We start from the raw sequence: 14,323 nt of genomic DNA, 5'->3' as shown, positions 1-14,323 counted from the left end.
TGCTTTTCTCCTACCTCCCCCCACCCCCATCCAGTGTTCTCCAGGAGCCAACCGAAGGCCAGGTATTTGCAGAGACAGGCACAGGTGGGACCCACACCACCAGGAGGGCCTGGCAGGGAAGGGAAGCTCCCCACTGGGGTGAAGCCTGGCTCCATCACTACCAGCTGTGACCTTGGGCTCCCTGTGCCCAGCGAGAAGAGCAGCGCTTAGTTCACAGGTAAGGATGAAGGAGATGGTGCACAGAGCCAGTGCCAGGACTACAGGCTCAGCAATTGTGGGCACAGAGTGGGTGAGGGGGTGCGCAAGCCTGAGCAGAGGCCTATGTAAGCAAGGGCAACCCTTTGCACTTCCTCCAGAGACCTTCCCAGTATGAGGGAGACTCAAGGCCACCGCCTGCTTTCGTCTACCGAGCTTGTTGGTGCCGGAGGAGCCAGACAGACCACTGAGCAAGAGTCCTCGGGGCTCCACAAACGTGTCCCAGCGCCTGCCAGGTGCCGGAGACAACGCAGATGAGGTCCGTGCCCTCCCGGAACTTAATCTAGAAATAGAGACGAGATAAAAGCAGGAGATCGGAGATAACCGAGGATCAGCAGGGACGGAGGGAGGCGAGCCGGCAGGACAGTCTGCTGGCAGTGGGCCAGCTTTGCTCCTGGCCCCGGAGAGGGGCAGCCCCTTCCTCCTTGGCCGTAAAACAGTCAGTGTGAGGAGAATGCCCTTCCCAGCCGGCACGCCCATTTTACATCCCGGCTCCGGGTGACCTCACGCATGTGACCTCACCTCTCTGAACCTTGTTGCCAAGCTTGTAAAATGGGGATGGTAGTGGGGCCTACCCACTGGGTTCTCGGGAGGCCCGGAAGGCTGCGTGGCTCAGGGCGTGGTGAAGAGGAAGCCGTGGTGGATGCCAGCCATAGCTTTTGGTGTTATGTTTATGCAAGTGGAAGCACTTCAAAGAGACACCTCCAGCACCAGCCACTTGACTTTACTTCCCAAACAGCACTTACTGGTAAATGGTGCTTCTGCGCCAGGCACTGCATGGCATTGTCTTCATCACCCCATCAGAAAGGCATTGGGGAGTTTTTATTTTCCTTTTTATAAAAAAACACATATGTAAAATTTACCATCTTAACCATTTTTACGTGTACAGCTCAGTGACGTTAAATATATTCACATTTTGGTACAACAAATCTCTAACTTTTGCATCTGGCAAAACTGAAACTGTGCCCACTGAGTATCATTTCCCACTCCCCTGCCCCCAAGGCACTATTTTAACCAAGACCAGCTACATAATTTGTGGGGCTCAGGTCGAAATGAAAATGAAAATGATGAGCAATGCCAAGACAGCAGCAGAGTCTGAAACCAAGCACTGGGCGCTTCTGTGTGCGGCCACACAGGGCCCATGAGACGGGCCTTATAGGAAACCAAGGCCAGAGAACCTAAGTCACTTTCCGAAGGTCAAACGGCAAGTGTTGGAGCCTCTAAAAGGAGATGACTGTGGCCTGCTCTGTCTACGAGTCTGTCTCTATCTCGATTGTAGATCAGGTTGCCTTAAGACAGTGGTTCTCAACCTTCCTAATGCCGCGACCCTTTAATCCAGTTCCTCATGTTGTGGTGACCCCCAATTTCATTGTGACAAATTGAACATAATTAAAGCATAGTGATTAATCACAAAAACAATATGTAATTATATATGTGTTTTCCGATGGTCTTAGGCGACCCCTGTGAAAGGGTCATTTGACCCCCAAAGGGGTCTCGACCCACAGGTTGAGAACCGCTGCCTTAGAAAGACTTTTCTGACAAGATGCTGATGGATTTAAACCAAGTTCAGAGGGAATTTGGAGTGGGGATTTGGAAGTCTCTAGCAAACCTGGCCACCTCTGGGCCGTGCGACCTTGTTCTCAGTGACTGGCTCGGCGAGGATGAGGAAAATGCGTTGTAAGTGATAGTGAGTGTTACAGTTTATGAATGCAATTTTATTATATTATGAATTTTATGGATGTAATACTAACACCCCCATGCTCCAAGGGAAAATATTCCAATCCACTGAGGGGATTCTTGGCACAGCTCCCGGCTTTTATAATTAGAAATGAGATTTCGGACCTGCCACTGAACAGGCATTGCCCTGATTGTGGGAATTCAGAAAGTTCATGATTGCTAGTTTCAGCTCCCTCGTTTATAAATTGGAGATAATGGTAGTGCTGACCACTTCGGGTTTATTGTTGATGTTAAACTGACATTGATTGAACCACATTTATTGACACACATTGAACCATGTACCCAGCATGGTCCTAAATAATGGAAATGTACTCATTTATTTAATTCATAACAACCCAGTAAACCCAGTACCATTTTTTAAAATCCTCACCAGAAAATATGTTTTTATTGATTTTTTTAGAGAGAGGAAGGGAGAGAAAGAGAGAGAGACAGAAACAGAGACAGAGACAGAGAAACATCGATCGGCCTCCTCCCATACTTGCCGGACAGTGGATAAAACCCCAAACCTAGTTCCCTGACTAGGAATCGAACCCACAGCCTTTTGGTGTATGGGATGACACTCCAACCAACTGAGCCACCAGCGAGGGCCAAGTAACATTTTTTAATGAAAATTTTTAGAAATTAAATTTATTGGGGTGAGTGTTTAATGACATATCAGTTTCAAGTGTACAGATCTATAACACATCTGTATCTTGCATTGTGTGCTCACCTCCCAAAATTCAGGGTGTTCCCCCAAAATGTATGGTAGTGGTTATAAATTCTACCCTGGGGCTGCTTCATAATTTCCATTAGAATATCTTAGGGTACCGAGTTTGTTGGAAGGGAAAGTTAGGGGGTGCTTGCATCGCAACCATAATGTTTACTTAAATTGGGGGGTTCGGAGGAGTTGGGGGTTGTAGGCAAGGCGAGTTAGCCGGGCATCCCTCGGAACCCCAGTGTGTGGTGCAAACTAGCCCGGTAATAGCTGCTGAAATCTGAGCGCCCCTCCCAGAACCGCCCTATGGGTCGGCCCTCTTGGCAGCCTCCCCCCCCCCCCCTTTCGAGGCCGATGGTCTCTTCCGCTCTCTGGGCTGGTTCCGGTTCCGCCCTCCGGCGTCACAAAGCGCGGGGTCACGTGGGCAGAGTGCGCTTTGTGACGCCGAGGGCCCCGCCCCTCGCCGCCGACGCGCGCACGCCGGCCCCGCCCGCAGGCGCTGCCCGTGCAGTTCCTGCTTAAGAGACCCCGGAGTGGGCGCTCACTTGGAGTCAGGCCGCGTCCGCCATAGTGCCTGATCCGGAGGTGTCGCCGGCTCCTAGGGAGGGCCCGGGAGCGGCACGGGGCAGAACAGAAAGGAAGCCCTCGTCGTCACCCGGCGGTTTCCGGGCGTGTTCTCGCCGTTCTGGGCCTAGAGGCGACGGGAGCGGAAGGCGAGAGAAGCGCGGAGCACTCGGCGTGAGGAAGCGTCCGGGAGCCTCGGCGGCGGCGCCAGGTCACCGAAGCCCCCCGGCCGCCGGCGGGGCCCGGTGGTGAGGCCGCGCCCGGAGCCCGGTGGAGGCCCGCTGCCGGCTTGGTGGCGGCGGCGGGGGGTGGCGGCGGCCTGCGAAGGAAGGCCTGTCCTCCGCCGACCGCGCGTTTGTGCCTAGGCCGCGGCGCCGAGGCCTCCGGGGAGCCGGAGCCGGGGCGTGGGGGGGGCGGGCCTGGGCCTGGGAGCCACGCCGGTCGTCCGCAAGCCAGGAGGAGGCGAGAGGCCGCTGGCGGACTGCGGGCCTAGGCCCTCTCCCCTCGGCCTTCTCGCGGGGCCCGGGGCACCCCAAACCACGGAGAGAGCCACCGGGAGGCGCGGCCGCGCTATGGACCCCTGACCCCGCCGGGTCACTCGGACTTGTAACGTGTGGACTGACCGCGACTGACTGCACCGCCTGCCGGCCCTTAGCATGAGCGAGGGGGACGCGGCCGGGTGACGCGGTGCCCGTTGGCGGAGCCCCTGGCCCTCCCGCCCTCGTCCGCCCTCCTGCACATGAAGTGATCCCGCGGTCGGGGTCTGGATTGCGGTTCTCTCGCCCCTGCTGTGGGGAGGGGGTGTTTAACCCGAGGCCTTCGGTCCTTCGGTGTCTTGTGAGTGTTCTGTGTATGTACATATTCTGCTCTTAAGTTGATAAATATACATATATTGAGCGTGTCCACGTCTCCTCGCCGAACCTTAGGAGTCCTTTGGCACCATGTCCTGTGTGCATTATAAATTCTCTTCCAAACTCAACTATGACACCGTCACCTTTGATGGGCTGCACATCTCCCTCTGCGACCTAAAGAAGCAGATTATGGGGAGAGAGAAGCTGAAAGCTGCCGACTGCGACCTGCAGATCACCAACGCGCAGACCAAGGAAGGTGAGCACATGGGCTCGGTGCCGGCGGAGACTAACCGCCATCATGGCTGTTGTGGGTCCTTCCGAGGCTGTCGGTGCGGCCAGGGGTGGTGGTCTCGGCCTCGGAGCCGAACGGGCTGCGTTTGCTTTGTGCCCACGGGGCCCTGTAACACGCTAGTCCTCTCCGGTGCTCGGGAGCGGAGGCTGTGGTGGGGGCGGAGGGGGTGCTTTGGGGGCTCGCCCAGGGCTGCTGCGCTAACTTTCTAACCTAACAACTGTTGGGGGCAAATGTTCTGTCCTCCTCTCCCTTTTCCTGTCTGTCTGTCTGTCTGTTTTAATTTTGGAATGGTCTTCATTGTAGAGAAGAGAGCCTCACGCTAATGTTTTGGAGGATTTAATCCAGCCAGTCTTCAACGATGGAATTGCTTTAGTTTTGAGTGCAAATTTCAGAATTAGTGATACAGTAATTTAGTGGCTGTGCTCTTGGTTCATTTTTACTAAATATCAAAAGCAGACTTTTTAAAAAAAAATGATTGCCAGACTTTACATAATGGTGTTGATATTAGGGTATTGAGAAACAGTCGGCTGCTGCCATATGAGTACCAGTAACCCGCTGATTGTACTCTTTATATGCATTTTTTTATAATATTGAGAGTTTAACAGTAGATATTGAAAATGTGACAGATGACCCTTTCAGATTCTGACTCTGAACTTGTCTTGGTTTCCTTTTCTCAGTATTGTAATGCTGATGTGTAGTTTTCAGTTGGCCAGTCTTTTGAGTTTTATTGATGGCATGAGAAGAAATATAGTGAGGTTCTAATTAGGTTAGGGTTTTTCTTGATTACTAAATTTGGTTTATGGTAACAAGGGTTCTTTTAATTGCAATTGCCGGGGGGGAGGGGGGGGTCCCCCACTTCTAGCCTTTTGTTTGGTAAATAGAATGTCTTGTCATGTTAAAGAGCTGTTTTCCATTTACATCCAGACATAAGTATGATTGTATTATTGTGTTAAGGAACACTATTGGCAATCATGACTCAAAAATATTCATTAAGAATTTTACTTATTCACGTGATAAAGTGAAAGAATATTCTGTTTCCCCCCACCTTTAAAAAAAAAATTTCATACTTAAAGGGACACTTCACGTGAGGCCATGGTAATTGTAATTATGTGCAGCATCTCAGTACTTAGGAGAGGAAAAACTGGTGGTCACGAAGGTTTGAGAAACAGCTTTTAAAAATATTATTCAAGAAAATAACTTAAGCCCAAGGAATTACTTTTTCTTTAAGGCCACCAAAAACATTCCTTTACAGAACAAGTGACTTTATAAGAATTTCAGGCCATCTTGATAGGGGAATGGTACTTATGAATGAAAGATAATACAAATGGCATTAAAGAATATTAGGTCAATTTTAATCATTAGATACTATGCAAGCTTCATATTTTATTGCAGTATTACACAGTTTAATCATTTGGGGCTAGACTTTGTCCATCTTTTCCACCTAATAATTGAATACAACTTTGTTAGACTGGAGTAAATTTGATGGAGTAAGGCGATGGAATTGTTCAAAATTAAAGACTTTTGTGACATGTTATTTTTTTTCTAAGCCAGGAAATTATGTGATACATTATTTTGGTAAGCCCTGAAAGAGAAGGGAATGCTTTCTTTGCCCAGCAGCATGTTTATTTCATATATTTGTGTGAACTCTCCTTATTGGAGAGAGCTTTGATACTAGAGTGGTTAAGAGAAGGAGCCCCCGGGGAGGAGATGTGGATTGTTTGCAATCCTTACATTAGGGGAGAAATACTGGAGTGCAGAGGACAGTCACTTAATGAGTTTTATTGGAAATAGTATCCAGTGTCATGAGACAGCTGAGTAAGTGCCACTTAGTTTTAGCACCATCCAGTGAATTAAAGAGTACAGAGTAAATGCTTATAGCTTCGTAATAGGAGATTGTATGTTTTTCCTGTATAATTTAACTGTATAACTTGTTTACCTGTGTTTCTGCACCACCACCACCCCCCCAAAAAGCCTTCATTTGAACTTACTGTGAAAGATTTGGAAGCTGAGGGTGAAGTATTTTTAAAATACTCTTATCATACATTTTCCTTCATTTCTCAAATGCATTTTGTTTTTCATTCTATCCATGATCTGCATGTTTTTGGATTAAAAATTATCCTGGTGTGTAGAAAGTTTTTTATTTTTGAAGTTAACAGGCTACTTAAGGGTAGAAAATCATTGATGTAATTCAGGTACATGAAAATTAAAAGGTCAGTTACAATGTCTGGTGTTAGGGCACCTAACTTTTAGTTTGACACAGCACTTTGTTGATTAAATTAATTGTCCTAGAAAGCTACTGTGAACACATTTGCTATTTTTCCCCCCATTGAACACTTTTGAGAGTTGTTACACATTCAGAAACTGTCAGGTGTTTGACACCCAAGTTTTGATTCTAGAATTTGCTTTTTAAAGATTCTCCATCTCTGTTCCCAATGTATCTTAGCTTGCTTAGAATCTGGAACTGTCATAAACTATGCAAGATGATAGGCTTACATTGGTATTCCAGGATCTAGGAAATTGCATCATTCTAACTGATTACCTGTGAGATACAGCCTACTGCTTGAAATATACTGAAAATAACCCTTTTCTGAACAACTTAGTTCATAACAGTAAATAACATATTATGATTTAAAAGAATAGAACTGATGACATATTTTCATATATATACGTGTGTGTGTGTGTGTGTGTGTGTGTGTGTGTGTGAGAGAGAGAGAGAGAGAGAGAGAGAGAGAGAAAATGCTTAGATAAGTGACAAACTTGAAATAATTGGAAGTCAGTCACTTGGTGGTGAGTAACTTATGTGAAACAAGTAAACTCATAACCTTAACAGAATAAACCCTAATGTCTGTCTGATTGTGTGATTAAGGGAGTTGGATACATTTTTTCCTCCTGCTCCCTGTATTGGATTATTTTTCTTTTTGGTAATTTTACTAGTTCCTTCCTTAGCAACTCTTTTTACCATAGTTAAATTAATTGGTCCACTTACTCTTAAAATTTTATTCTTAAATATTGCAATAATAGTTCAAAGAGTAGAAAAATAGGATTCACTAATCTTCCCATTTGTCTTATCAGTAATTGACATCACTGTTCATGCAGTTGTTTAAACCAGGAACTCAGAAGTTCATGCCCAATTCTTGTTTCTCCTTCACCCCCCCGCCCCCATCCCAATTCAATTCATCCACAAGCCTTAACAGTTCTGCCTCAAACATTCTGACTCTCTATTTCTCTCTCATATCCTAGCCCAGACCATCCTTATCTCTTACCTGGACTGCACAGCAATGGCCCTATTAGTTAGCCTGTTTCTACTTTTATTTCTCTATGGATTCATGCTCCACTTAGATAACAGAGTTATCGTTTTGTTTTTAACAAAACTTTCATTGTTTTTGTTTAAAATCCTTCAATAACTTTCTGTGTATTTAGAAACAATATAAATCAATGTAAGATCAGTACCTTTCTACCTGTATTTCACATCATTATTTCCTTTCATTTTCTTCAGCTGTTCAGTTTTTTTTTGTTTTTTCCAAGTGCTTTCCTTTCTGTCTGAAACATAGCCTTTTGCACATCTGGCTGGCCTCTCAGTCTTTTAGGTCTCAAATGTCAGTTACTTCCTTGAATCAACATTCTATTCAAAGTTGCATTCCACTTAATTCTTTATTATAAAACCCTTTTTTCTGTATTTAAACACAGCAATTTAAATTTTTAGTCTCTTTTCCCCAGTAATACTTAGGTTTAGGGGCTAGGAGAGACAGAATTTCTTTGTTATAAGTAACAGCTTTTTTCATAGTTCAGATGTTCAGCATTAGTGGCTAACTTAACTGAAATTTGGGGTTCCACAAAAGTGGACCTGCCAGGGTCAAGAACAAGTTGACTATTCGGTGTCCTTTGAAGAGAAGTCCCTTACGGCTTTGGATATTTGTGCTGACAGTATCAGTAATCCAGATGCAAGGAACACGGAGTTATTGATGCTCTTTTATACTTAAGTTTATTTCCCATAAAATTCATGTTTGAAGTCCTCTAATTCTTGAGGACTGTGACTTTACCCAAATCCCCAAATAGAATTCATTTCTATCATTTATTTACAGAATATACTGATGATAATGCTCTGATTCCTAAGAATTCATCTGTAATTGTTAGAAGAATTCCTATTGGAGGTGTTAAATCTACAAGCAAGACGTACGTTATGTAAGTATCAATTTCATGTATTTAAGTTCTTAAAATAATAGACTGTTGGTTTGAGAAAGAACCAGGGATGTTTTAGAACCAAACCTCCTATATCTCCTCAATCATTAAAACTGTGATGATTAATTTGTTTGTTCCTGATTTCTTCCCCCAGGTAGGTTAACTTAACCTGTAGTTAGGAGTAAGCACCATTAGGAAGAATTTTTACTCTATATCAGAAAAACAAAATGATGTTCAAATAGTGAACAAGTATTTCTGTACCCTTCTTTGCTTTTATTTGCCTCTACACTTTCTTTTTTTCCACCTACTGTTAAAAAATGTATATGAGTTTCTTAAGAGATCTGTCCTAAATATTTTGTCACCATCAAGAGTATTAAATATGCCCTACCTGGTAGAGCGTCAACCTGTGGACCAAAGGGTCCCAGGTTCGATTCTGGTCAAGGGCACATGCCCAGGTTGCAGGTTCGATCCCCAGTGGGGAGCTTGCAGGAGGCAGCCAATCAATGATTCTCTCTCATCATGGATGTTTCTATCTCTCTCTCCCTCTTCCATCTTCTCTGAAATTAATAAAAAAAATATTTAAAAAATAAAATAAAATTTTTAAAAAAAGAGTATTAAATAATGCCAACATTTGCTCCTCATCAAAAAGAGGTTTTGTCGGGAGGCTAGAGAATTTATAGGATTTTTGAGCAGACACTGGAATCAAATTTAGGTTTGACAATACTTAATGCTTCACACTAATTTGTGACTTTGGGTAAGTTAACTTAAAATCTGTACCTTTAGAGTTCTCAAAATGAAATGGGGATATGAATAAACAGTGCCCAGTACATGGTAAATGACCAAAACAGCAGTACTTGAGGACTAGTCTAGAGCTTAAGGAGGAGGCAGGGTTAACATTTTATATCTTGTAACTTTCTATACTTTCTTGCTATTTAATGGTGATAGCAAAATCATAATATGTGAAAAGGGCAGCAACTTAGGCCATTTGTTTATTATTTACTTTAAAGTTTTTTTTTAAATTGATTTTTAGAGGAAGGGGAGGTGGGGCGACATCTGTCCGCTGCCTCCTGCATGCTGTCTACCAGGGGTTGAGCTGGCAACCTTTTGGTGCACCAGATAATACCCAGCCAACTGAACCAAATAGGCCAAGGGACAACATAGGCTATTTAAAGGGTAGTGATTTCCCCTTAGAAGTTAGATAACCTTAGTTATAATTTTGGCAAATTCTGCTTTTGGTTAATGAAAAAATTCCGGAATTTGCCAATTTGTCAGTCCTAGGAAATGGAATGTGTCCTTAGAATTGAGGTACAATCATATCTTAGAACTTTACTTGGTGTGGGCAAGTATTCATTCTTACAGATTATTCTGATTGTTTACTGTAAAGTTCCATTCCATTTGGAGGTCCTTTTGTATAATATCTTCTATATAATAACAACTTAAAAGACTGAATACTTTTTTTTTTTTTGCTGTAAATACCAAGTGAACTATGTGTTTTTTATGTAATCTTAAGAAATTATACGGAAAAAATTAATTCCTAAAATCTAGTGTGAAATTACACTTTAACTTACCAAGTACCTTTTAAAAACATTGAGTTTCAGATTTATTTTTTTATATATTCAGAAACTCTTGGGGAATTATTTGAAGTACATAAAAAAAATAAGTTGGCTGTTAGAGAATTGAATGTTAATTCACTATGGATATGATTTCCTTTTTTTTTACTCATATATTTGACTCATAAAATGCCTCTTGAGTTTGTTGAGCAAATACTAGAAAAAGAAAACTTTATTTTTACCTCAGGACTTCCAAATTATGCACAAACTTAGAATCTCCTTTCAGGTTCTACACATTTCTGAATAGTCAGGACAGCATAAACTAAAACTAAGCATATAAAGACTACATATTTAGCAACTCATCCTCTGGCCTGTGAGACCTTAAAAAAATTTCTTTTGGGGTTTATTTGTGTGCTCTTTAAAAATTAATTTATTCAATTATCCATAACCATTTAACTCATTCTTTTGACTAAAATATTCTGTCAAACTATGTTGTATTTTTCTGGAAGTTAGAATTCTTGTTTACTGGTAATCTTTGGTCATTGTTTTGAGACTTTTTAAAAAATGAAGGTAATTATCCAATAGTATACAAACTTAAAAGCAACTTCAGTATCAAGAAAGTATCTTTCAAATTAAAAAAAAAAATTAAAGTAACTATCAACCTGTCTTTCTGGATTTGAAATCCAGTTTTTGGAGCACAACAATTTTTCAGGGATCCAAATTACAAATATTAACGATGGTCTTGCTTTAAGAAAACCTGATGTGTGAAAATTTACATCTGTACCTATTAAGAACTGGGGGAAAGTTTAATAGGAATAGTTCCTAATAGTTCTTAATAGACTGAACTACAATATTCTAAGTGGCAATAAGTCAAAAGGCATATGAGTTTGTGGAGGTGGATTGTAAGAGGTGTGAGTCATATGGGACATTGTCTTAATAACTATCTCAGGCTTACATTTTTCAGACCATTATTGTAATGAACATATTTTCACTCAAATCCAATCCATCTTTCCTGGAAGATTCTAGAGGTCTGCCAGGCCTCCAGAGTAGATTTTTTATTTTTATTTTTTTTAAATCACAAATGCATCTTAAATTGATAGTGTTCAAAGGTGGTAAAGGTCAATAAAGTAGTATACTATTTTGGAAATTGGCTGTTTGTAAATCTTTGTCCCAAAGGAAAATTGTCCTGCAAATGTGTGATAGAGATAAAATCCTAACAGCTGCTCATAGAGCTAATGTTATTTTTGTTTTTGTTTTTTAGAAGTCGAACTGAACCAGTGATGGGAACTTCAAAAGCAGTATGTAAAAACACAATCTCACACTTTTTCTACACATTGCTTTTACCTTTATAATGTTGCAGTGGAGTAAATCACATTAGACCTTAATATCCAACTGATCATAGTACATATTGTAAATAAAATGTATCTTGATGACAGCTCAGTTGAATCTGGATATATGTGGCATAATTTGCACACTTACTTTGTAGAAATGGGTAATTTGTGCCCCAAGAACACTGTTTCCTATTAAATGATAGCAACCCTGTATGACACTGTGTTGTACAGTTAATGTATGATCCTTTTTAGATCATGTAGGTTTTACATTACTGAACATGATAACATGTTCTGCATCTGTCTGTCTATAGTTAGTATTTTGTATGTATGTACAGGCTGTTGTGTGCTTTTTGTTTCTTGCAATAAAAAAATGTTTGGAGTGTATAATTTGCCATTTTCACGTTGTATCACTTAGTTTTTGTTAGATTTTTTTTTTCTGCCTGATGGATGGCTTTTAAAAGGGCATTAGCAACATGCAAAGCTCCATATTAAAGTTTGATGCTTTCTCCAAGTTCAGACACATGAGAGAAGAAAGCTTTCCAGAGAACACTGATGCAGCTTTATTATTTAGTTTTGCTTTATTGGCAGTTCTGAGCTCCAATTCTTTGTTTCTGCCCTCACTATAAAGTGAAACCTGAATTGGGCCCTCCAACAGGATATCAGTCACAATGATTTTGATGATTTTATATAATTGAGTACATTGTTTTCAAATTTTAATATAAGGTCTTTCAGTTCCAGTTTGCTCAGTTGTCCAAATTAAAATATTTCCCTCATTCTCATAAGATATTAATTGTAAGCTAATTGAGAACTGTACCTTATCAAAGGTAACTGCCCTTAACCAGGGTAACGTCTTAATTTTATCACAGATTAACTTGAAGTACGGCACCATTTTGACTGTGAGCTAATAATTAGTAGTAGTCCTCAGTTGTGGGATGAAGCATCTGTTTCCAAACACAGGTCTGCAGTAATTGGTTCTGTAAACTGGATGGTTCTCTAAACATTTAACTGCTCAGGCTGATTTATACACAAGATGTCTGAAATCTTCATTTAGAATTCAAGGGTACTGCTTGCTGTTTCACTTTATCCTTTTTAAATACTGATCTTGAATTGTGTATTAGTCGTTTCACTAACCTTGGATCATTGGATCTTAAACATGATAACATAGAAAATCTGAACTTTGGTCTTGTTCTCTAAAGTATATATGGCCTTTAGTTCCCATGGAATTAAATACAGTGATTCCAAACTCATAGTGTTTGGGGTTCCCCCCCTCTTTTGGGGTATATGGGTTTTTGTTTTTTTAAGCATAATGCTGTAAAAAATGTCCAAGTTTCTGTTTTGCTGGTGATTGGTTTAAAACTGATTTTTTAAAAATGTATCCAAATGCTAGCACAAAATAGATGACTATCCTGGTGACTGTAGTAGTTAATGTAACACATTTGTATAAAGTACATTTTATATAGTATTTAAACTAATTCAGATGAAGTTTTATTTCTTGAAAACAGTTATTTCCTTTTTGTTTATTAGCATGTGTATAAACACAAATCACATGTTCATAAATAAAGTTAACATTCTTTTAGCCTTGTGTGTTCCCTGGCATGTCTGTATTACACTTATAAGAAGCAGTTTATTTTACGCTTATTTAGGTTTCTCTTTCTTTTTGTTTTTAGTACTTTAAAAGTGGCTTTAATTTTTAAGTAGAATTATCTGAAATGGAGACATTAGATAACAATATCCCCGTCATTTATTTGCTTGGGGTACATTTGCTGACATTTAGGATGAGAGAAGAGCTTCAACAAGTATAATTTGTTCCCATCTTAAGAGACTTAAGAATCACATGTATTGTTCCAAAAACCAAGTAAGATAAAAATCACTAAACCAGGTTTTTACATTCTTATTAGTAGAAGTGAATATATGTACATTTTGGTAACTTGGCCATCTCTAATCAAAGATGACTGGCTATATCTGTCTGTACTCTTCAGCTTTCTTTACTTAGTTGTCCTTCCATGTTGAGACTCCAAAACTGGGTCTTCTTCCTACTAACTGAACATCAGAATTACATTGTGTAGGATCCTTTAATTTCAAGTAAGTGTATTTGGCATTAAAGATTTTAGATTCTTGCTCCCAGAAGTAAGACCGCAAATTAGATGTGGGGAGGTGTCTTAATGATGTCCACAGTATGCATCAAGCAGTTGTTTTGAAGACTTTTTTTTTAATGTGGCAGAATTTGTTTTTATCAATAGTCTGAGAGTTACTGTATTTATTGATGTTTAGAACATACAAATTTCTAGTCATTTTTAAACGATTCCTTGTCAGCAAGTTTTCAGTTTTTCGTACCTTGCTATATATAGAAAACAATTAGATACCCTTCTAAATTTGTGGTACATTTGACTTCCTTGTGGATTAAAAAATATTTAGGTGCTATGGTGATTATTTGGTGGAAAAAAGTTACTTAGATGCCATTGAATATCTGAAACCACTTTCAACCCAATAAATATCCAGTACTAATAACAAGTTGGCAGAAAGCTAAAAAGGAGGACAAGAAAGCCTGGCATAAGAACAAAAAGACGTTATATTTTAAGTGTTAGAGTGGGAAGAACAAAAACGTTAGTTTTTCAGTTCCAGCAGTAAGAGAGTTAACATAACTGATTTACTTTCTTTCTAAGGAAATGATCAGTATCATATTCGAGGTAGTAAAGGACTATTTTAAAGGCTATTTGTTTCATTGGTTAGAAGCATAATATAGTATATAGATGATGGGTGACAGTAGTTTATTCAGTTCTTATTATTTAAATTCAAACAATTCCTGGTTGATGTAAAATGTAACCCTCTTTAAAACAGATTTGACTAGGTTAATTTATTCTGGCTAAAAA

The 14,323-nt window shown here is 40.7% G+C and overlaps 1 protein-coding gene across 4 annotated transcripts in view; it reads left to right on the top strand.

Annotated features, from left to right (window-relative positions):
* The first annotated feature begins 200 nt into the window (after positions 1–200).
* RBBP6 (RB binding protein 6, ubiquitin ligase) overlaps positions 201–14,323 on the top strand; it is a 35,213-nt gene continuing 21,090 nt past the window's right edge. For 3 of the 4 annotated variants that reach the window (XM_070413660.1, XM_070413658.1, XM_070413659.1), the window contains exons 1-3: positions 3,210–4,357; positions 8,476–8,575; positions 11,384–11,420. In XM_070413660.1, coding sequence (XP_070269761.1) covers positions 4,192–4,357; positions 8,476–8,575; positions 11,384–11,420 — 303 coding nt within the window. In that variant the 5' untranslated portion in view covers positions 3,210–4,191. Of the gene's footprint in view, positions 218–3,209; positions 4,358–8,475; positions 8,576–11,383; positions 11,421–14,323 lie in introns of those variants that run through there. The other variant, XM_070413657.1, reaches the window with a different exon arrangement.

This window comes from Myotis yumanensis, unplaced genomic scaffold, assembly GCF_028538775.1.
Source record: "Myotis yumanensis isolate MYYU_CA2020_CCGP unplaced genomic scaffold, mMyoYum1.0.hap1 SCAF_4, whole genome shotgun sequence".
Classification (NCBI taxonomy): Eukaryota; Metazoa; Chordata; class Mammalia; order Chiroptera; family Vespertilionidae; genus Myotis; species Myotis yumanensis.
This window is presented reverse-complemented; position numbering and strand designations above follow the sequence as displayed.